Here is a 24452-nt window from a genome sequence, read left to right as displayed (position 1 = left end):
TCTCCATTCGTGTGTTACAAATGATATAGATTACATGTATTTATAATGAAAAAAGCAGACTATTTTTAGAATCCTATACAAAATAGACTTCTAACGCTCTTTGGTTGCTGTGAAAATTGGCTGCAGGAGGAGTCTTCGGGGAGGAGACATGTGGCGCTGGAAAATTAGTGTCTACACTTTGTGTTTGAAAATAAATTATAATTTTATTTTTACTAATGCATGAACTCCACTTAATTATGTATTTACATGTTATTTTAATAATTTAATACTGATATTCTTAAAAAATAATTTAAAAATAATTATAAAATAATTATAATTTATATATTAAAATATTAATAGCGAGTCATATAAGATATATTTTTATTATAATTATATATTTATTTGTATTTTAAATTTTTATTATAGTTTAAATTATATAATGCATATGTAATAATAATATTTTGAATTTATTATAGTGTAAATTGATATTATTCATATATAATAATATTTATAATATATTTTTTATTTTTCTAAACTCACTTTTTAATAAAAATCTTAAACAATTAATTTTTTTAAAAACAAAGAGGGCTCAAACGCCTTTAGCAAAAACTACCCAGTATTACTCTTCTGCAGCAGCCATCTGTTGGATCTTCGTTGGCAGGGTTGTTCAAAAATACTTCACCTACTTGATTCAGTCGTTGATCCGATGACCCTAACTAAAAAAAATCAAGTAATTATCTAAAAAAATTTATCTAACTGGGTAAGATATCGACTCGACATTTTTTGGAGCGGACCCGGATAACAAAAATATATTTTTTCGAGTATCCGGTTACCCGAATACTCGATTACATTTATTTTTTATATATAATAATATATATCATTTTTCCGAAGCCATTTGAAGCATTGAAAGTGCAGCTCCAAAAGATAATCGGATAAGAAAGAAAGTTAAACAGAGAGAACAATGGCTTCAATGTCTCTAATAACATTGACTCACTGTCTCACTACTAATTCCAAAAGAACCCAAATCCCTTCAGCTACCCTCAATCTCTCAACAGGATCAAGAAGAACAATCTCCATCTCTCCCAATGCAGCTGTTGCAATCAACCCCAAAACTGGTTCTTCCCTTCTTCACTGCTCCTTTCTCCCTTCTTCCTCATCACCCAGCCAGCAGTGTATTTTTAATAATTAATATAATATTTTATTTAATAATATCATTTTTTTTAATTAGTAATTTGAAAACATAAAAAAAATTGGATACCGATTAGCCGAATTACATGTATCCACAAAATCCGAGTATCCGACATATCCTAATCGAGACACGAGCCGACGAATTAATTACGCAAAAACTCATGTACTCGGATTTGAACACCCCTATCCATTGGTGTTATAAATTCAGCATTATATCAACGGCGTTCTTCCAGGCCATTTTTGCGAGTCCGTCAGCTAACCTGCGGCTATCCCTTGGCACTTAACTAAACTGACCGGTTCAGCCCCGCTGAAGTAAACATATTAAATTGTACTTTTGTACAACACTTTTAAAAGTTTATTTTTACAGTATTTTTAAAATTATTTTCAAAATTTATATCAAATTGACTATGGAGGACCTAAATCCGACTCGATCCGATAGAATTGAGTTTTTTCTTTTAAAATTTAAATTCGGGTCAGATCAAGTTGAATTTTAAGAGAGAGGTTATTGGGTTTGGACTAGATATTAAAAATATCCGGCCAAACTCGACCCATAATATATTTATAAAAATACCACCATATATATATATATATATATATTAGGTTTCTTTTTTTCCATTTTCATTTCCACTCTTCTACCGTTCCAACAATACTCCCTAAGGCCATCTCTAGTGTATCGCTGGAGTGGCATTCATCTCCACTTTGGAGATGATCTTATACTCTAGCCCATCGCCATTGTTATGCTGAATTGTGACATCGGACTACAGTGCATGCCACAACTGGCGTTGCATTGTAGCTGCGCTACATTTGTTTTGTTATTTTTTCTGATTTTTGTTTTTTTAATTTATTTTGTGCTTTTTTATTGTAATTTCTACACAATAAAATAAAAAACTAAACATAATATAATAAATTCAAGTAAATTAAATTGCAATATAGATAAAAATATATTGAAATTAGATAAATAAACATACTAATTTTTTTAAACATAAAAACTAATTTTTTGCTCTACGAAATGCACTAACTGAGTATTTGTAGAATGAATATTCTAATTCGGATAATTAAAATATATAATTATGTAACTTATGTTTTTTCACATTATTATTATGAATTGTAATTTTCTTATTTATTTATATTTTCGCAATGTTATTTATGAATGTTTTATTTATGCTTTTTATCTTGATATTTATTAGAAATGTATATGTTTTATTTTATATTTGTAAAATCAATATTATAATAGTTAAATATTGTGAATAAAGTAGAGTTGATGGTAATGTAGGGATAATGTTAGAGATGAATTATTATTTCATCTTTAGAGTAGAGATAGAGATGCTATAGAGTAGAGATGAGATGAGGGCTAAAGATGGCCGAATATATTCTCTCTCCTTTTACTTTTCTTTGCTATTTCTAGTATTTTTCTCGGTTCTTTCACTTTCTTGTGCTATGAGCGTCCTCTACTTTTATCTTTTATTTTTCATCTTCCTTTGTTCTTTTATTTCTTCTAATATCCTGAAGAACCCGATGATAGATTTAAGTTTCAATAAGATATGTAATCTTTTATTTCTTCTAACAATAAGATTATTGTTGAAAACCAAAATCTGCTATCTTTTAATCCTAAAGAACCCATTGATAGATTTAAGTTTTAATAAGATACTTTTTTCTGGGATTAAAAGAACTCACTGTAATCTTCCTTTGCAATCTCTAATATTTTATCTTTTAATCCTAAAAAACTCATTTTCTGTTATTTTTTAATTTAAATCCAAATTGATAAATGTTTAGGAATAAGTTTTGAAAAATGAATTTCTAATGGCTTGAATATGTTGGGGTTTTGTTTATTCTCATTTTGAGTGAACTCTAATTTCTAGTTGAATCTGGTTTTTTTATTGTTTATTCTTCATTCTGAATGAAGTCAATGAACCATAATTTTTGGGTTGAATTGATTGGTTTAGGGATGGTTCTTGAACATTAGGTTGAGTTGAATCAAATTTCGAGTAGAATAATATATTAATATGGTCAGAGTTGGGGTGTTTAAAAATTCGATCGACCCATGTCCATACCTAAAACTGGCCCTTAATCGATTTTCAATACATCTAAATAAATAATCTAATAGGTAAATTGTACCATTGATTATTAAAACATATTCGTTTTTTAATTATTAATCCACAATTTTTGTGGATAAAATTATCATAGTCTTATTGGTTAAGTAAAATATAACGTTAGGTGGAAATTTATTGGGAAGCTTCTATTATGGATGTCGAATACTTAATCATTATATTAAACCATATATTTGTTTTGTAATTAATAAAAAATACTATTTATCCTAAATTAAATGTTAAGTATAATTTTAAAAAATATTATTTAAGTATCAAAATAAAATGAAAGTAATAGTTTAAATATTAAATATGTAGTTTTCTCTAACTTTAGACGTTTATTTTGACAAAAAAATATTTTAAATATTTAGATAAAATAATATAATTTAAATATTTATTTATAGTATAAGTCTTTTTATCATTTAAATATTCTTATTTCTTTTACATAAATAAAAGTAGCTTGGCGTACATTTAATATTTTCTCTTATTAAATTTACTTAAGTATAAAATTCCTTTTCTTTAACCTAATATTTTCTCTCATCTTTCAAAAAAAAAAATTCTCTCAATATTCTTTTATTTCTATATTTTTTTGTTTAGTAGCGACGACACCAATTTTAACATTGGTTGTCGACTGTCGGTGATTTTTATTTTTCTTGTTCTTTTTCATATTATGTCTTTGTTTTTTTCTTGAGTTTTTGTCACTTCTAAATAAGAATATCTGTCATTGTGACAAGTTTTTTTTTCTGCTCTTGCGGTACGTTCATCATGATTTTCGATAAGTTTTTCGCATACTTATGCGGTCGTGTTGGTGCTTCTACAAAGATCTTCATGGCATTTATTTTTCTAATTGGCTTGTCGATGGTCACGTATTGTGAGATCTTCTCTTTTGTAAATGGTCATTTGTCGATATAATCAGAATTATGTAGCTAAGCAGTTTTTCAAATTATTTGATTCGCTCACCACTTCTTTATCGCATCGTAAAGCGTCTCGTTCGACAGAGACAATGAGTTTTATGAATGTTACTGGATTGTTTTGATGTTTGAAATGTTTCGTTCTCTTCGTATCTTTGAACTTAATATTTTAATTTTATGTATGAGTTTTTGGTGACTATTGTCTCCAATTTTCTCTTTAGATGCGTTGTAATTTTGATTCCTCAATTTTTATTAATGAAATTCAGTTGTCATTGTCCAGAAACAAAAGTAGCTAGTTTTATTAAAAAGATGAAATATCTAAAATTACGATTAAGATTTATGTTTATAATCATAAAAACACATAATTAAGACATTTCCTATGATCATTAACACAAAAACTAGAGTTTAAGATCATACAGGTAAAATGTGTAAAATTCATCCAAAAAACTCAAACAAAAGATATATATACGAACATATCTAACTAAATCCAAAAACGAATTACAACATGAAATCAAACTACTAAAAGACCACCAACAAACTCAAATTAGAGCTAACCATTTTGAGAAAACTATCTATGATAAAAAATCATGTATCCAAATCTAATCCAAAAATCTAAAATAGGGATATCAATATTATAACAAATGAACGTCATCTTGGTTAGTCACAACGACGTAAAATTTAATTATAAAAGAATAAACGAAAATAATGACTGTAAAATGCTGAGAATATAATGAAAGTAGAGGAGTTAAAAAATACTCGATCTGGATGACCCGAATGACCTAACCTGTCGACCCGATCAAAATATCCAGGTATATTTTTATAAAAATTTCAAGTTTCGAGTCGGATACCCGGCCTGACATTTCTCAAGTCGGGCCCGAATCACAAAATTAATATTTTTTCGGGTACCCAGTTACATCATCCACCCTCAGAATTTTAGCCCATAAAGTGTCCCTGTTTATGATCAACTCTTATGAGAAAAGACATTTTGTTCATCAAGGTTTGCTGGTTTGCAACTTTCATCCCATTTGATTGTCTCTGGGGATTGTATCTGGAAAGGCGGATTAATATACGGTTAATATACGATGTTACTAGATACATTAAAAGATATTTGACAAATTCGGTTTAGTACTACCGAAAATATCGAGTAATAATAATGTAATAGGTGGAAATCATGAAGAAATATTAAAAAATTTGGCAACCGACAAACTTAGCTTGTCGGTTTGTGTCGATACTTTATAAAAATATATTGATCCATAACAATATAACAAATACAAAAATAACAAAACCGGTCTATAAATGACAAAACAGGTAAAGCACTATCAGATATATTGAAAGTGTCGATACTTTATAAAAATGTATCTATCCATAACAATATAACAGGTAAAAAATGACAAAATCGGTCTATAAATGACAAAACAGGTAAAGCGCTACCGATATATTGAAAGTGTTGATACTTTATAAAAATGTATCGACTCATAACAATATAACAGGTAAAAAATGACAAAACCAGTCTATAAATGACAAAACAGGTAAACGCTACCGAATATATTGAAAATGTCAATACTTTATAAAAATGTATAGATCCATAACAATATAACAGTTAAAAAAATGACAAAGCCAGTCTATAAATGACAAAACAGGTAAAGCGCTACCGGATATATTGAAAGTGTCGGTACTTTATAAAAATGTATCGATCCATAACAATATAACAGGTAAAAAAATGACAAAACCGGTCTATAAAGGACAAAACAGATAAAGCGCTACCGAATATGTTGATAGTGTCGATACTTTATAAAAATGTATCGATCCATAACAATAAAACAGGTAAAAAAATGACGAAACCGGTCTATAAATGACAAAACAGGTAAAGCGCTACCAGATATGTTGATATTGTCGATACTTTATTACAAGTATCGATACTTTTGGAATTTAAAAGAGAATAAGTTATATCGCTAATAAAGTGTTAATACTTTATAAAAATGTATCGATCCATAACAATATAACAGGTAAAAATATGACAAAATCGGTCTTGAAATGACAAAACCGGTAGTAAAAAAGTGTGCTTGTATGATCATTTTTATTTTAAATTTTTATTTTTAATACAAAAAGTTGGATATTTTAAGCAAAACCCATTAAGAAAATAACAAAAACTTTGCAGTAATAAAAGAATAACATTGGGAAACCCACCATGTTATCAGTTTCTCAAAAAACAAAAACCCATAAACAAACATCTCTCAACGCAAACTTATGATATACTCTTATTATCTTCATAGGATAAAGTTAGGCAAGTTTTAGTTTCTTAAAGAATAAACTTATAATTGAAGAACTCAAACTGGTGCACGCATAAGTATCGATGCATTTATGAAAAGTATCGATTCAAAAAACATCGAAATCGATAATTATTATGTAACAAGTAAATTTATAATGTAACCGGTAAAAATATACTGGTTAATTAGCAAATAGATTTACATTATGTATCGACACTTTTAAATATGTGTCAATACTTTTTTCCCAAAATGAAAGCACAACGAGGTGCACGCATAAAATATCGATACATTTAAAATTGTATCAATCCCAAAAACATCAAAACCGATAATTATAATATAATAGGTAAATTTGCAATGTTACTGGTTTAAATATACATATTTAGTTAGAAAATATGTCAATATAAGCGCTACATATTACATTATATAAGCGCTACCTAATATATTATTGTACTTGATAATATTTCCGGTTAAATGATATAACATAACCGATCTAAATTTTAACCGATCACTTATTTAACAGATCGTACTATTTTTAGCCGTTTTTAGGCGCCGTACAGTAAAATCACCCCCTAATTGAATCTTCTCAAATTCATTACAAATTGATGCCGAAATGAACACCATTTGCATGCATGGATTATCCAATCACAACAGATTTAGCTAATTAAGGGTTTTCCGACCATTGATCTTGTGACCCGAAAAGTAACTAAATCGGGCTAAGGCACTTAAAATTGTTTCTACATTTCTGTCAACCCTATAAAAAAATGACATCATCTACAAATACAAAGTGAGATATTACAAGTCCATCCCATCTTTTAAAATGACGAATAGCACCTAATATTTATCCTCCACTACTTTAAACATGGTTTATTTATATTATAATATTGAATTTTTTATTTCTAACTTTTAAATTTAATGTTTAGATGTTGGAGTATGTAATTCAAACATTTAAATTTGTGTATGTTTTTTAATTAATAATTTGAACACCTGGGTCGGAAATCTGAGTACATGATTACCGGATACCTGTAACATCTGGGTCGGGACACGAGCCGACCAATCAAGTAGTTGAGGATCCGAAATTTCGGGTACCCGGATTTGAACACCCTTAATTAAAAAATAGTGAAAAACACAGCATAAAAATATAGTTATTAGAAATAAAGAAAAAATTAAAGAAAATTAAAGAAAACACCAACAATTAGTGACTAATATTAAAATTAATGTTATTGTCTATCAACCAAAGATGAAAAAGGATCAAAACTTTTAAAAGTTTAATACTAAGTAAACTAATACCTCATTTGCCTTATAATTAAAAGGAACAGATACTCCTTTTATTATTCGGGAAAATTGTATTTATAGCTCTTTTGTATGTTTCAGTCCAGCCACACAAAATGACAAGAACTCGGGGCATCTTATGAAACATATGTTATATTTCTCCTGTCGTGGCGGTTCCTTATTGGTTGTTCCTAAGCGCGTTGCACCAACTAATTATAATCAGCTGCGTCGCGCCCCACGTTAACATATCAACTTCCCATTAGAAAAATATTATTTTTGTTGGCTTTATAAAAAAATAAGTGATAAAATTATACTGATTTTCTTAAATAGTTTTAAATTAATTTTGTTTATTCATGTGTCTAACGTTACAAACATTATTTATCCGAATCGTTAACTACGTTAATTTCACCGTTAAGTGACACGTGTCATAATATGATGATTGTGAAATTTATTTTTTAAATAAAATATTAAAAATATTATGATATTTATAAAAAACTAACTTATGTTATTAAATAACTCCAAAATCTAAAATTCTAACCTTAATCTGCTGCCTCTGTCATTTCCGGTCACGATTACACCATCGACGTAGTCCTTGCAATCCTCCTACTCATATACCGTCGTATTTTCCGTCGATTGGCCGACAAAATTGTGTGGAATCATGATTTTAATCCTAGAGTTCGGGGGAGCTTCGCCGACGTTAAAGGCGGCAGTCGACATGGGTTTAGGGGTTAAAATAAAAGTTTTTAAAGTTTTAAATTTATTTCAAAATTTTTGTTTTTTATTTTTTAAAAATATATATAATTTTAAATAATTTTTTTAAAATTAGCAGGTTATAAAAACGTGTCATTTAACGGGAAAATTAACACCGTTACCAACTCAAACATCTAAATAGGTAACGTTAGTCACCTACATGAGACGAAAATTAGTTTAGGTAACTATTTTGAAAAATGGGTATAGTTTGGGCACTTATTTTGGTATTCAGCCTTTTTTTTGTTGGGGGTATTTGCTGTAGGGTTTAATAGTGAGCTTCGTCTCTCTCTTTCTCCTGCTCTTTCTTAGAAGCCGAAATAGCTCTCTGCTTTATTATCGTTATTTTTGTGCATTTTCTTCCACTGAAAAATCTCCTTTCGTTTGGATTGAAAACGGGGACAAATTTTACTGCTTATTGAACATGGAAGCATCGATGATTAGTAGCTCGGAATTGACAGTCGAAGCTGAAATGGAGGAGCGTTCGGATCTTCGAAACTGCTCGGTAGCTTCTTCTTCCAATTTTGATCTGTCTAAGAAAAAGATCGAGTTTCATCCAGCGAGGAAGCCCTTTAAGGGATTGGACGGTGGGGATTTTATAATACAGACGCTAAACCCTGGGCTAGATTCGAAGCGAGTAAACGGAGTAGGGTCTGATCTATCGGGTGTTACAGGAAGGAAGGTTGATGGGACGGATATGTGGGAGAATGGTTTGGATCCAGTTCTCAGTTTGAAGAATACTTTTCGTAAAATTGTAAGCTTTTATTTCGGGTTCTTTTATGTTCAATCTTATCTCCGTGGCGCTTAGTATTTCTTTATTTTATGACTTCATTGAAATTTTATCCTTTTTCTTGTTTTGTTGTGGATGATTTCATGAATGGTTAAACGGGTTACTTATTTGAGCTTGCTTTTATACACATCTTAAACAAGCGGGGGTCTGTTTTTCATATGCGGTTTTGAGATTTCTGTGTGATAGTATAGGTAGTTTTTTACTGTTAATTTAGGGGTAATTCTGCTGTGCGGTAACTTTTTAGGTTGTAATCAGAATAATTATGTAATTTACATTATTTGTTAAGAATAATGTAAAATTTTCAGTTTCAAATATTACCCAAACGTGTATCCATTTGTTGTTCGAGTGAAAACATTTGACAAGGGAAATTATGAATTGAATCGTGAGGCTTTTGACCCCGGGGGACGCTGGTTCGCCAATGTAACCATGGCAAGATTATTACTAGTTCACGATCAGACATCGGATATTGTGAAAAGAGCATTCAAGAACGCTTGGTCCAACCATTTAAAGATTTTCAGGAAAGAGCACAAGATTCGATTGCTATCCGAATTTTGTTCCATGTTTTAATCCTTGCAGACAAGGACATTTCCCGATCGGGAAGTATTGTAAAGAGTCTTTTTACAAATAAATAAATGTATAGTGGGTTTTGGGCTTCATTGGTTATAAATATAATATGTTTGGGGTTAGGAATATATGAAAAATGATATGAATGAAATGAATATGGCTTTCCCCTTTTGCAGTTTCTGCTTCTATTCTTCCTCTGCTCCTCACTGTTCTTATGTTATTTTCTTCTCTAAATCTTTGATTCTTCCTATTTCCTTTAGTTTTCATATTTAGAGTGTTACACCAGATTACTCTAAAAAGTTACACTCTTGATAAGTATTTCAGTTACAACCGATTTTTTTGTCATTTTAGCCTTATATTAACCAGTTGTATTTTAGACTCATCCTTAATTCAGCCACTGACATGGCTTTAAAAACTGACAGGGTGCTGGTTTGGAGAATCTTGGAAACACGTGTTTTCTTAATTCGGTATTGCAATGTTTGACATACACAGAGCCTTTAGTAGCTTATCTACAAAGCGGCAATCATCAAAATTCTTGTGAGCAAAATTATAATTTTTTGTCTTTAACTCTTTATTGTTCTTTTCTTCTTGTTATGTGGTACAATATAGGACAAGTGTTTTAGCTTTTGTGTCTCGGTGTTTATGCGTATGGTTGTTATGTTCTGGCCTTAAGTGCAAGTCTAGTTTTACATGTCCTGTTCATATATTTTCTGTCTGATGATGTTCATGTTTCATTTTGTTTATGAAAGGTCGAATTGCTGGATTTTGTGCCTTATGTGCTATCCAGAAACATGTCAGGCGTGCTCTACAATCAACTGGGAGGATTTTAGCACCAAATGATCTGGTCTCAAACCTGCGCTGTATCCTTTTTGTATATTTATGCCATTGACTTTTTTGTTGTTCAGCTGATGTGTATGAGAAATTTCCTTTCTAGCCCCTACCCGAAAGAGATTAGTTAATGTTGTTAATTATAAATTTCTGAAATTCATTTGAGGGAGTTATTTTTATGTTAAAGACACAAAATTAAACCTGAATTACCATTAATATTACTGACTATATCGTCTCTCCTGAGTAAGACATTTTGCTCTCTAGTTTCCAGAACTTGTAATTCTTATCTTATGCTTAGGCATATCTCGGAACTTCCGAAATTCTCAACAGGAGGATGCACACGAATACATGGTAAACCTGCTAGAATCCATGCACAAGTGCTGCTTACCTTCAGGAGTATCAAGTGAATCCCCCAGTGCTTATGAGAAGAGTTTGGTACACAAGATCTTTGGTGGTCGTCTTCGTAGTCAGGTATATTCTTTTTATTCTTTTTGCTGAATGCTATCATCGATTTGTACACAATTTTGGATGTGTTGCAATTATTCAGTGAAAATTCATGTACTTGATATATATTCCAACTCATGTTCAAACTTCTTATGGAATGGTGTTTCTATGCATTATATAATATTTTCTTGTTATATCTTCAGGTTAAATGTTTGCAGTGTTCTTACGGCTCCAGCACATTTGATCCCTTCCTAGATTTAAGTCTTGAAATAGTTAAGGCTGATTCCTTGCATAAAGCACTTAAAAATTTCACTGCTGCGGAGCTTTTAGATGGAGGAGAGCGGCAGTATCAGTGCCAACGATGCAAGCAAAATGTTCAGGCAACCAAACAGCTCACAGTTTACAATGCACCACATGTACTTACCATCCATCTAAAGAGATTCTGGGCATATGATTTCGGGCAAAAGAATGACCGCAAAGTTGAATTTGGTCGGACCTTAGACATGAAACCGTTTGTCAGTGGTTCCAATGTGAGTAAGCTTCTGTTGGATGTCGCTACGTTTCTCTGTTAAGTGTGTTTGTAGGTTATTTATATTTTGTACCCTTCTTTGGGTGACATCAAAAGTAGTATAACAAGAATAATGCAATGCCATACAAGTTTCTTTCTCATATGACTTTTAATGGCCTTGATCCTAGGAAGAAATTTACTGTTCACTTTATATATATTCTTTTCGATTTTTGAATCTTGCATTCAGTATGTACAAGCATTCTTCTGTGTGGAGACTATGCATGTAATCTGTGTTTCCAATAACTTTGATATCATGCTTTATATAACTGGTTGAAAAGTTAAGCTTGCTGGAATTGGCAGGAAGGAGATTTGAAATACACTCTTTATGGTGTTCTGGTTCATTGTGGATGGAGCACTCATTCTGGCCACTACTACTGTTTTGTTCGCACATCAACTGGCCTTTGGTATTCCCTTGATGACAACAGGGTATTTGAAACAAAATTTCCTTTTAGATTTTTTTCATTTTAGATTTTTTTCATTTTATGAGACTGCTCGTAGGATCATCAGTGAGTGGATATTATCCTCTTATGTGGAACAATCTTGTTTTCTTCAATTTGCTGTAAAAATGGAAAAAGGATCAAGATGATGAACCATTATCATTTTTGCAAGATGTAGAAGCTCATTGTTTGTAAGTTATAAGAGATGTCCATTATTGGAACTTGATGACTACTTTAGTTTATGCAAATACGGCATATACCATAGATTTCTATCATCACATGTAGTGGGATTTACAGAGATATAAGGGTAGGGATGATGAACTGCTCTTCTTTCTTATTCTATTACTTGAAAGATCTCTCACTAGAAGTTTTAACTTTGACCTTGAGAATTACCCTTATTTGTTTCAAACATAATGCAACAGGTTGTCCAAGTCAGTGAGCAGACTGTTATGGAGCAGAAAGCTTACATGTTGTTCTATGTTCGTGACAGAGATAGAAGAAATACTGCTCCAATAAAAGCTATTGATATTCTTCAGAAGGACAACTTAAAAGCAAATGTTAACGGAAGGTCTGTTTTCAATCAAAATCTGAAAGAGCATGTGCAGACTGGTCCTGTTGGTCATAAGTTAAGTGCTTCAGGCTCTTATGCTGCTATGATTCAAAATGTTACTGCTAATGGTAGCTTGTCAAGGGAAACAATCATGAAGGTAGTGCCAACTCAGCCAAATAATGCCCAGCCAATGTCAGAAGACTCGGTGCTTAAGGAGTCTATGTTACCCCCTTCCAATGTACCATTACAGGGCTCATCACAAGCTTGTGCTTCAAACCTGGTTCACGGTGAAAACTTGCAATCATCAGCCTATTCTGTGGTTGGCAATGTTACTAATACTGAAAATTCAACCGTTACTACTGGTGTCAAAGATAGTGACTGCCATGAGAGGGGAAACTCTAAAACGGGTCTTGGAATCCCATTGACCATATTACCCGATTGTGGTGGTCTCCAGAACACAGGCACTGCAACGATTGTGAGTAAACAGACCTTGTTGAAGGTAAATATGCAAGTTTTATCCACTTTTCCCTACATGGGTGTCATTTCCACCTCTCTCTAATTTTTCTATCTAATTTTGCTTCAAAGATTGGGGTTTCAAGTACTGCTGCGCTAGAAGATTTGGAAAATAAAGCAGTGAAGAAAGTTCCTGGTGAAGCTCTATCCATGAGTACTGCTAATGAAAAATTGAAGGATGTTCAGGCTACCAGGTCACCAGATAAGCCAAACTGTGACAGTAGTCAGGTGATAGTACTTATCATATTCAATATCTAACACTGGTAAACATAGTAGTACTTGTATATTGATTTCTGTTTTTTCTCATTTCATTTCCAGGTTGGAGATGTTCCCTGCCACAGCACCATTGATAAGACACTAAACAAGAGGGGAGATGATAGTAGCCGAAAGAATCTTTCCAAACCCCCTTGTAGCATTCCCAATGGATCTTTGGAAACTCAAGCACCTGGATATGATCCCAATAAAAAGCCAAAGAAGAAGCATCTCAAGTGTCAGCTTAAAAACATGCATATTGGCGTAAGATTAAAATTTTTCAGGGCATCTCTGCACATACAGAGCAAGAAGAAACTTAAAAGGAGCATGAAACGCACAATAAATGCTCATGTTCGTAAAGAAATTTTATTGGATAAAGATTGTTTACCCTTAGATCTGGGGCCATCTACATCCGAGAATTCCAGCGCAATCAGTTTGGGAAAGAATCATCGTAGGAGGAAAAAGCCAGCCAGTGGTACTGCTCTAAAAAGTGTTAACAACTCCGGTTCCTTGACGAATAATATAAATGGAGAAGTTAAGAAGAGGATTTATCAGAATGGCACTGTTGCAAGTGATAAACAAGCAGAAAGGAGTTCTGGCTCAGTTTTAGAAGCAAACTGGCATAATTCAAGAGAAGTGGATTCTTTGAAAGAGGGAAGAATAGATTCATCTTCAAATAGGCATGACCTTACCCAAGGTCTGGGGGAGACTATTGTGCGCAATTTATCTGAAATATCTATATTTCAGCTACTTTTTTTTTGTCTCGTACCTTTGAAATTCATTTCTTGCGTTCAGAAGTGCAGCATCTGCATTTAAATTTTTTATGCTTTCACTCCATTCATGTCATTCTTTTGCTTGTTTTACTTGCTGCAGTTGCAAGATGGGATGATATGGGCATAGCATCACCGCTTCTGACCGAAGAAGCAAATATTATGGAAAGTAAAGGAATCGGTTACACTCCAGATGAATGGTGAGTGAACATAGATGCTTTCTTTTTATATTTTTATTCCAACTGCTAGTTTTGTTAAGATCCGGAAAATAATGTTTTTTCCCTAATAGCATTGACTGGTTTGAAGGTTGTAATCTCCTAGTGCATGTTTAATCTTTTACAGGGATGAAGAATATGACAGGGGTAAGCGGAAGAAGATTAGGCAAAATAAGCACAAGTTTGGTGGTCCAAATCTTTTCCAACAAATTGCCAGCAAGAAAACACATTTTAAGAAGGCCGAGTTGAACCATTCTAGTTCAGAATACTGACCGTTCAGGACATGAAAGAAATCCTTTATCGAATTGGAGCAATTTTGACTTCTGTCTACTGTTGTAGTTTACGAGTAATTCTTGCTGTCTTGTTGAGAATGAGCTAAATTGTAATTTGGAACCAGGAGAGTGTTTAAAGTGGAGAGAAACAAAAAATCAACATTAGAATTCCCCACCCCCTTTTTTATTTGTTTTTTGCCGGAATTTCTTCACTAGGGAAAGAGAGATGGATATCATTGTATGACCTTGGTTTTGGAACCACGGGCCAAAAGGACCTTTTTGTAAGTAATAAAGAACTTGTGGTAGTAAGTTTTGGTTGTAGTTGATTTTTATGGTCGTATATATAACGCTTAAAAACTTTACTTTCCCTACAGGTTGGCAAATTTACTTTCATTCCTCCAAACTTGAAGCTCTGTTAACACTTTCTTGTTCTTTTTGGGTAAATTTGTTGACGATCTAATGCTTCCAGATAAAAAAAAAACTTAGCTTTGTAGTAACACTGGCTGCAGTAATGCTTGGAAGAATTGTCGACTGTTGTCTCCCTTCATACATATTTCAGTTTCTCTCTGCTGTTCTTTCTCTTTTATGAACAACCTTTTGTGAAGTAATTCCTCATTTTTGAACAGCTAAACTCACACGCATGTAATATACCAACATTTTCTAGCTCTTTTCGTACTTTGGATTTTGTTGTTCTATCGATGAACGTATAGTTTTTGAAGATAACAAATAGATTGAAAGAGAAAGGGCAAAAATTCTCTCTTTTGTTCAATTCATCGCTGATTGTAATACTATATTCAAAAATTTTTAATCATCTTTTAAATAAAATAGCATTTTTTTATCAATGACATTCCTTTTCCTATGCAATGATTTCTAAAAGTTGGTGGTTTAATTTACCGTATTGTAAGTCCACCTGTTGAAGAGTAATGACCGTCCATCAGAACCAGTGAATTTTAATCCAATGGTTCATCTTGTCCTTTCCAACTAACCACCCTTTTCCTGCTCTCTCTCTCATTCACTCCATTTCTTTCCTCACAAACATCATAATTCTGCAAAGCAGGCTCTTTCATTTTCTTTTTTATTGTTGTTTTTGTTCAGTATTCAATACAGGGAAAGTGGGAATCGGGTAATAGGATCTAGATCCGGGCAGAACCCATGACGTGTCATACTCATAGGTTTAGTGTCGCATGGACATTGTTTGCTTTCTTCTTCCTTGGTGCCCGTTGCTTCTACCTCCCTGGTGTTGCCCCTGAAGATTTTCAAAAGGTCAGTTATCGTTACATGCATACATGCATGCATGCATCAACATCATCATCCATTGTCATGTAATTTGGATCTTTGGGTTGAATTGATTTTTCCATTCTGCTGTCGGGTTTTATTCAGATTTGCTTTTTATGAACTCTGGAATGGCCATTTTGGTTTAATTAATTTGCATTTCATGATTCTATGGAAGTTAAGTTTGATAAGTGTCTAGTTTAAATAGTTTACGTAGCATTAAACAGTTTGTTGAACCCATTGAGTGACCTCAGTAGTAATGGTAAAAGTGAATGTTATTTTCAATAGATGTCACATATTTGATCAATTGTAATCACCGGGTTTGACCAACTGTGAGGGTGTATATTGTTAATGATTAAGAAAAGATTTGAACAAACACTATTTTTGTATTCACCTCTCACTATTAAAAAAAAAAAGTTATTTGTTTATTATCGATACACGTTTCAATGGTCAGTTTGGCTCAAAGTTCGAAGAACATTTATGAATTTTAGACATTCCTTAAAGCTTACCGTGTCAAAGGGATGGTTTCAGTGTAATTTTACCGAGTACTCTCTCCATTTATGCAGGGGGATCCATTGTTGGTGAAAGTGAATAAGCTGACTTCAACTAAAACGCTACTTCCTTATTCTTACTATTCTCTGCCCTATTGTCAGCCCGAACACATACTTGACGTTGCAGAGAATCTTGGAGAAATTCTCCCTGGTGATCGAATTGAAAATTCTCCTTATGTGGTTGGTTTGGATTCCATGATCATTTCTTTATTTTTATTTACTGTATTTCGGGCTTTTCAGTGGTTGACAGGCTTGTATATTTGCAGTTTAAAATGAGAGAACCACAAATGTGCAATGTTGTGTGTCCTAAGATTCTTGACAAAGAAATGATGACAGCATTCAGGGATAAGATTGAATATGAGTATCGGGTTAACATGTGAGGCTCTCGTTCGGAAAATTCTTAATTGTAGTTTTCCGTTTCTTGTATGAGTAGCAACCAATAATGATGAATTGCTTGTGGCAGGATTTTGGATAACCTTCCATTGGTCGTTCCGATAAAGGCCGATCAGGAAAATGCTGTAGTGTATCAGCAAGGATTTCATGTTGGTCTTTGAGGAAAGTATGCTGGGGTAAATGCTGGATTGATTGTCACTTTTGTAGAATAATTTTGATCTTTTTGCAAGGTTGTTGAGGCTAACAATTCCTGATTTTTCTGGTTTCTTACGTGCAGAGCAAGAAAGAAAAACATTTTATCTACAATCGCTTGTCATTTACGGTCAAATATCACATGGATCCACCGGCAAATTCTACAAGAATCGTTGGATTTGGGGTCAATCCATTCAAGTTAAAATTTACATTATTTATGATATGACATCAACGGTGTTGGTGTTTATTTTGTAGATTTCTTAGCGAATCGTTTTGATGAATGTAGCGTTAAACATGAATATGATGGTCATTGGAATGAGAAGACACGTCTGATTACCTGTGATCCCCATGCAAAACGTGCAGTTACAGGTTCCGAACCACCTCAGGAGCTTGACGACAAGGAGATAATCTTTACATATGATGTGGATTTCCAGGTAGTTCCTTGAAACTCTTCATAAAACAACGATTCCAGTTCTGATGTTATCTCATTAGTGAAACTTGCTCCTTCTTGTCGTCTTGCAGGAAAGTGATATAAAGTGGGCATTCCGATGGAATTCCTATCTTCTGGTTGCTGATGATCAAGTTCATTGGTTCTCGATTTTTAATTCTTTGATGATTGCTCTTTTCCTCTCGGGGATGGTAGCCATGATCATGCTGCGGGCTCTTTATCGGGATATCTCAAAGTACAACCAACTTGAAAACCAAGAAGAAGTTCAAGTGGAGTCAGGGTGGAAACTGGTCCATGGGGATGTTTTTAGGCCTCCAACGAATTTCGACTTACTTTGTGCGTCAGTCGGAACCGGGATTCGGTTTTTCTTTATGGTTCTTGTTACCCTTATCTTTGCTCTCCTAGGCTTCCTCTCCCCCTCAAACAGAGGTGGGATAATGACAGCCATACTTCTACTCTGGGTCTTCATGGGCATGTTCGCCGGATATTCATCAGGTGTCTCTATAAGAAGTCCAAGGGAACAGAGTGGAAGAAAATTACACTCAAAACGGCTGTTATGTTCCCCGCAACAGTCTCTGCCATTTTCTCCGTCTTGAATGCTCTGATCTGGGGCCAGAAATCCTCTGGGGCGGTACCATTCGGAACCATGTTTGCTCTGGTATTTTTATGGTTTGGCATTTCGGTCCAGCTTGTTTTCGTAGGTGGTTATATCTGTTTCAAGAAGCCAGCAATTGAGGATACAGTGAAAACTAATAAGATCCCAAGGCAAATTCCTAAACGTGTATGGTACATGAACTCGGTCTTCTTCATCCTAATCGGTGGCATACTTCCATTTGGGGTCATTTTCATTGAGCTTTTTTTCATCCTCACCTCAATATGGTTGCATCAATTTTATTACATATTCGGCTTCCTCTTCATCGTCTTTGTCATTCTTATTGTCACCTCTGCCGAGATCACCATTGTTATCTGCTACTTCCAGCTATGCAGTGAGGATTACCTGTGGTGGTGGAGGTCATACTTGACTTCGGGTTCATCGGGCCTTTACCTATTCCTCTATTCTGCCTACTACTTCTTCACCAAGCTTGAGATCACAAAGCCGGAATTTTGTACTTCGGGTATATGTTGATTGAATCTTATGCATTCTTCGTGCTAACGGTAACAATTGGTTTCTGTGCATGCTTGTGGTTCATAAGGCTTATCTACTCATCATTAAAGATAGATTGATCTTTTATTGCAACTTAAGCGATGCTCACAGAATAGTGCTTAGTTCATCTCTGTTCTTGAGGGAAATAAATATAAAAAAAAAGAATTCAAATCAGTGGTTTGCATGGTATAAGCAAGCTCTTTGTTGGAAATCCAGGAATTTCAACACTAGCTTGTATGCAGAGCACAACAAAGTACAGTAATCCGAGGAATTGAGAATTTCTTGTCGTGACTTATACGCTTTGAAGCGATCAAATGTCATGGCGCTTGCTTGAATGATGTTCAGACCTCTTGGCCTCCTCCCCCATACACAAACATAGAAACTGTAACTCCGAACAATCCTCGAAACTGCAGCGAAACTGTATCATCCATAAGCAACTATGTCGAGCAATGGCACGTCTGTATGCAGCGTTGCTTCAAGCGGGACTTGGAATTACCAGCAAAGCATTCCATTTATAGCTCGCACACCTAGAGCTTCAGGGCTAAATCTGCATAAATAAAACAAGTCACTACCAGCTGGTTTGCATTGCAAACCCCGAGGCTTAACTTGGAATATGCAGTCAGCGGCCACTCGTAAGAACTAAGAAAGCGGCATTCAACAAGTCTGGGGTTCGAATGGATCGTGGCATGGCAGGTTTTAAGCTAGGTTCTAACAGTTATATCTAAACACATTCTAAGTTTTGAACTAGAAAAATCCACTTAGCTTCTCCTTGTGTTAAAAATGTCATCTAAACCTCCAAATTCGACCAACCTCGAGCCTTTCTTTAGAATCAATAGTTTTAACTCCAAATTCCTTCATGCTGTTCTATGTTTTGTAAAGATGGTGTGGCAATGTGATGGTACGCTTCCGAATGTTACAGTGATAAGATGTTTCTAGGTACAGAAAACAGTATCCATAACTGTAAAAGGCCTTTGGAACCTACTTTTACTGACCCTGCTTCAACAGCTCTCCACATTTCGTAATATTGTAGATCCAAGTTCGTATGGCATCGAGCTTCTGCTGCTTCAAGTAGCTTTGACTTTTAAAACAGTGCAGTTGCAGGGTCAGTCATTTGCCTTGGCTCTCTTCTTCTTCTTTCTTTTTTTCTGTGTTCTGTCAGTGTCAGCTTTCCATGGGACAGGGACCACAAACAGTGGTCGCCAAAATGATGATACATTCAGAATTCAAGTATTTTACACAGGGCAGTTTCATTTGCAGCATTATCATTTTCAGTTTAAAGGGCAAATAAGGGAACAATTTTGATATGTAAACAGTAACAGTGAGCACCACAAGTCGTCAATGGTGGGGAGAGCGATCACTTTGTTTTCTATTTGTCATTTAATGACCCACTAGCTTAACTCATAAGCAAAGTTACCAGCACTTGATGGTGATGATGGAGAATCCATTGCTTAAGCTGAAAGCATATTTATTTCCTTTTGGACGAGTGATGGGTGTTGATGCTTAATCTTTATGTTCACACACTCACATGTCCATATCAGATAACATTAATTATTGGAAAAAGAACAAGCTAGAGTTCTCTCTGTGTTCTCTATCTGAAACTGTCATACATAAATAATGCATCACACATATGATTTGTTGCATCTTTTAGACAGAGGGTTGCATAATTTTAAATGAATAAACAATAGTAAGCATCTGGTCACCGACTGGTGTTTACAGATTTCAAGAGAACCCCCATAGCAGCTTTCTTTTTCACCCTCAATCTCTCATAGACCATGAATTCAAAGGGTATATAACAGATGAATTACTGACACTTTAGCCAATTTAATAACACGGGGAACTATTAAGGAAGCCTGCAAATGGGATTTGATGCTATAAAATTCACTTTAAGTTGACTGACTATGACCTTCTAACTTGAAGCCAAATTTGAGGTTTATTCCCTTCTTTTTTCAATAGATGAGGGGTTTTTTTGGAAGGTGGTAGGAGAGAAGGAATCCTTGAGAACAAAGGAAAGTAAAGGGTAGATTTGGGATTTCACAAGACAAGGAGGCTGATATATAATAGTTACGATAGTAATAATGTTAACGTAACTCCAAAAACATTGAAAAGAAAATAATGACTGTGTGGCCTGTGAAAGCCTAAAAATAAGGTTCATTGGGCAGCTGAAACACCCCAACAAGGCCAGCACCAACAGGACAAGAAGAACAAACACATCAAAAAACACCATCATCATCATCCTATTTTATCTTTCACTGCTTTATTTTCAGCAAACCACACACCAAAAGCCACACAGAAAAAGAAAGAAAGAAAGATGGAAACTCCACGCACCATCCAAGAGTCCACAACAACACACCACCGAACACTCTTTCTTTCAATGGCCCAGCTCAGCTCAGCAGGACCAGAATTTATGCTATAGTAGAAGAAAAATAAATGAAAAAGAAAAAGAAAAAGAAAGCAAAGATAGAGAGGAGATGGATAGATACAGATATGGATGTCTTCAACTGTGCTCCAAAAAAAAGAGAGCCATGTCTACCAGAAATACCCTTCTGCAACCCATCGAAAAAAGCCATCTTCATCACTGTCTCAACTCCTCTAAAGATACAACTTTTATTTTTCACCCAGTTGAATATGTGGGCTTCTTTGTCTTGGTCAGATTTTTCACAGATTAAACAGGAAAGCCAGAAACTTCCTCTCTCTCTCTCTCTCTCTCTCTCTCCACACTTGTTCTTTCCTCTTTATCATTTTCTTGTCCACTTCTCATTTTTTCTTATCAAATACCCTTCTCCTTTCTCCCCCTTGTCTCATTATCTTCTTCATATTTGCTTATTTTTGGTCCTTGTGGGGGGTTATTCTCATAATCTCCTCCTGTGTTTTGGATCATGAAGAAGATGAAAGGGGTTGCTGCTTCTGTGGAGTATTCTCGACATGCCATGTACGAGGATCAAACGGCCAGGTTCAAACACCAGAGCCTTTTGCAAGACTTTCAAGACTTGCACAAGGTATTAACTTTCTTGCTGATTTTTTAGATTTCGAGTTGCTTTTTCTTACTTTTTTATTAGATCCGGTGTTTTTAGTTCTCTGTGTTTTTCTTTTGGTATAAGAATATGAATTGGAAATGATCTGTTGGATCTTATTGTTTCAGTTGATGGTTCTCTCTGTTGTTTTGGTCCTGGGAGCTTTCATAGGTTTGATTGACTAAAATGATTATAATGTATATGTATGTATTGTTTACTGTAAAGTTTGATGATAGAATTATTGATTTTTTTTTTGCATCAAAATCCTCGAGTTTCATGGCTTTCATGCTGTATCAAATTTAACCTTTTTTTATTGTTTCTGAAATTACTAGTATTTTATAGACTTGCCTCAAACCCTGATTATAGTCTCAACTTATTTCTGCTGTGTTTTACAGGAAACAGTGGCCATGAGAAAGAGATTGCAGATGTTGAAAGAACGAAAATCGACCCTTTTGGCCGAAGTCCGGTATGATTTTGTTCCTCCATAAATTTGTAGGATTTGCAGTACATCAGCATTGTAATTATTAATATAGATAAAGTTTAAGGGTTGGAATTTTGATCATATTTGTTGTTAGGTTTTTGAAAAGGAGACGCAAATTCTTGATGCAAAATCAATCTTCAAACACACGGGCAGAACAATTCTGTGCGCAGCCACTGAATACTATTATCGGAAGTAAGCCGGATATGAAGAGAAAGCAATCAACCGGAAAGGAGCATTCTTTGCGACACCGAGCTACTGGTTTTGATTTGAACCAGAAGGGAAAGACTTATAGTGAAAAGGAGGAAGTTACTTTGCCAAGTTCTTTACCGGCTTTCGACTTGAACCAGAAGGAAACGCATTACAGCGATAAGGATGCTGCTGCTCGAAGCATGTCACCGGTTTTTGATTTAAACCAGATTTCGGTAATCTACTGGTAGTTTGTACGAGTTATTGTCTGTAAATTTGTATGCTACAATCTTTGATCTTGAGCTGATTTCTTGTCAACTTTCATTCCATTGCAGACACAGGAGGAAGAGCTACAGGCTAATGTTAACTCAACGAGAATAGAGGAACTCAAGAAAAGTTCATTCAGAATCGTAAACGACGAGCAGCACAACGATATTAAGCTATCCGCCTGCTGGAACACCGGGAACGGCCCGAGCAGAGTGGGAAAGCGAAAGATCACATGGCTAGATCAGGTGGCACTAAGGGTTTAGTTTAAGTATGGTAATCTGAAGTGCTTAGTTTGAAGGGGACGGTACCTCCCCTTTTTTATTGCTCTCTTCTTCTCGCTTTTGCAATATATATAGTTGCACCTATTATGAAGATAAACATGAAAATGGATGCTTGAGAATCTGATATATTCTCAATCGAAAATGATGTTTACTTGCATCACGATTCATGGTGGATGCTGGGAGTAATCGAGAAGCAACTTTGTTGACATATTCCACAATTTTGTTCCTTAGCCTCGTTGTTTTTAACACTTGCTAAGCAATGGAGGGGGCCGGCTGCAACTCCATGAAAAGGGCATTTGGAGTAGGCTAAAACATAGACACAATAACCCTAACACGAGTAATAGAGACACACGTGTAATTTATAATTTTATGTTATGATGATGAATTTTTAAAATCTTAAGAAGAGGATGAATTTTATAATTTTAAGAGGGATGAGTTTTTAAAAATTTTGGGAAGGACAGAAATAACTGTTCCTGTGGGTGAAGCTAGTTGAGATGTCGAGTAGACGATGAATGTTTGGTTAAGTCTCAATTCATGCGGTCTTCGGGATAAGATAGTGGTATGGGAATACAACCTCGTTAAGGTAGTTAAAGAACTGCCTGTTCATTTAACAACCTTAGCTGTGGAATTAATCCTAATCTCTCCCTCTAAATGTCATCTTAAAGCTTAATAATGATCACCATAAACAATTGTAAAAAAGAAAAAAGAAAAAAGAAAGAAAGAAGAGATCCATTAATTGATCGATTGGTCAAAGATGTTTATGTTGAATTCGAATACTAATATTTTTCTCTGAAATACAATACTCTCGTCTTAATAATAATAAAAGATCTCAGAAAGAAGGAACAAAATAAATAAAAGAATAGATGAACATCATAACAAAACAAAACACAATGGCATTAGAGATTCTTGGTCCTCTATATAAACACTATTCATGCAATAACACTAAACTTATGCAATGAATTGGAGAGCTGTAGCCCTTATTCGGTCATCATCTAATTCGTGGTGGATTCCAGTCCTGTCACTTTCCGAGTCCTTGAGCAACTTGCCAGCTTCATCATCATCCCATCCTGTAATCTTCTGAGCTTCTTGAGCCTTCATGTGTTATTTCATTGAGCGGAGTTGGAGCGTCGGGAGTTTGCAAAACCAACTGAAAATTTTGAAATTAGGCTTCTTTCTAGTTGATTTCATTGTGTTACTTTATCTTCATGTTTCCACTAAACTCGATATTTCTAGTCAAGCTAAACAAACACACGAAGATCTAAAGCATTGAACAACAACAAAATCAAAAGATTTGAACTCTATAACTCTGAACTAAATATGCATATAGAGCAATAGCAAAATCTTGAAAGAACTTGTTTTTTTTCCTTTTTACACAAATCCACAAATGGCCTTGTTCTTGGATCATTATACAATCCATGATCTGATCCAAAAACCTCAACCCTTTGGTAAATTCTGGTAATACAATACAAGTTATCAAACTTATTGGTGTCATGATATCATTAAAAGCAGATGAGTTGGGTTCTTTGGATAATCTGCACAAGCTTGTTTCAATGTTTAGCAAATCTGGGATTGTAACAG

General features: G+C 34.3%; 2 protein-coding genes and 1 pseudogene across 3 annotated transcripts; all 3 read left to right on the top strand.

Moving 5' to 3' along the window:
* Positions 1-8729: 8729 nt before the first annotated feature.
* LOC120163797 (ubiquitin carboxyl-terminal hydrolase 23-like) lies at positions 8730-14954 on the top strand. 2 transcript variants are annotated; one of them, XM_039173627.1, is made up of 11 exons: positions 8730-9199; positions 10222-10336; positions 10549-10659; positions 10926-11098; positions 11275-11601; positions 11940-12065; positions 12499-13127; positions 13196-13367; positions 13458-14088; positions 14265-14361; positions 14504-14954. In XM_039173627.1, exons 1-11 carry the CDS (start codon positions 8870-8872, stop codon positions 14646-14648), a joined length of 2856 nt encoding a protein of 951 aa, XP_039029558.1. In that variant the 5' UTR covers positions 8730-8869; the 3' UTR covers positions 14649-14954. The 2 variants fall into 2 exon arrangements, with proteins under 2 accessions (XP_039029558.1, XP_039029557.1); XM_039173626.1 differs by having other exon boundaries at positions 8731-9199; positions 12499-13125; positions 13212-13367; positions 13458-14098; positions 14257-14361.
* Positions 14955-15800: 846 nt separating this feature from the next.
* Positions 15801-18633, top strand: LOC120163778 (annotated as a pseudogene).
* A 2060-nt stretch (positions 18634-20693) lies between these two features.
* Positions 20694-23087, top strand: LOC120163766. Its single transcript, XM_039173606.1, has 5 exons — positions 20694-21394; positions 21425-21644; positions 22055-22125; positions 22235-22562; positions 22662-23087. Exons 2-5 carry the CDS (start codon positions 21525-21527, stop codon positions 22854-22856), a joined length of 714 nt encoding a protein of 237 aa, XP_039029537.1. The 5' UTR covers positions 20694-21394; positions 21425-21524; the 3' UTR covers positions 22857-23087.
* Positions 23088-24452: the final 1365 nt, after the last annotated feature.

The sequence above is a fragment of the Hibiscus syriacus genome, unplaced genomic scaffold (assembly GCF_006381635.1).
Source record: "Hibiscus syriacus cultivar Baekdansim isolate YM2019G1 unplaced genomic scaffold, ASM638163v2 tig00111495_pilon, whole genome shotgun sequence".
NCBI classification, from domain to species: domain Eukaryota; kingdom Viridiplantae; phylum Streptophyta; class Magnoliopsida; order Malvales; family Malvaceae; genus Hibiscus; species Hibiscus syriacus.
Note: the sequence above shows the minus strand (reverse complement) of the source record. Positions and strands in the feature narration are given on the sequence as shown.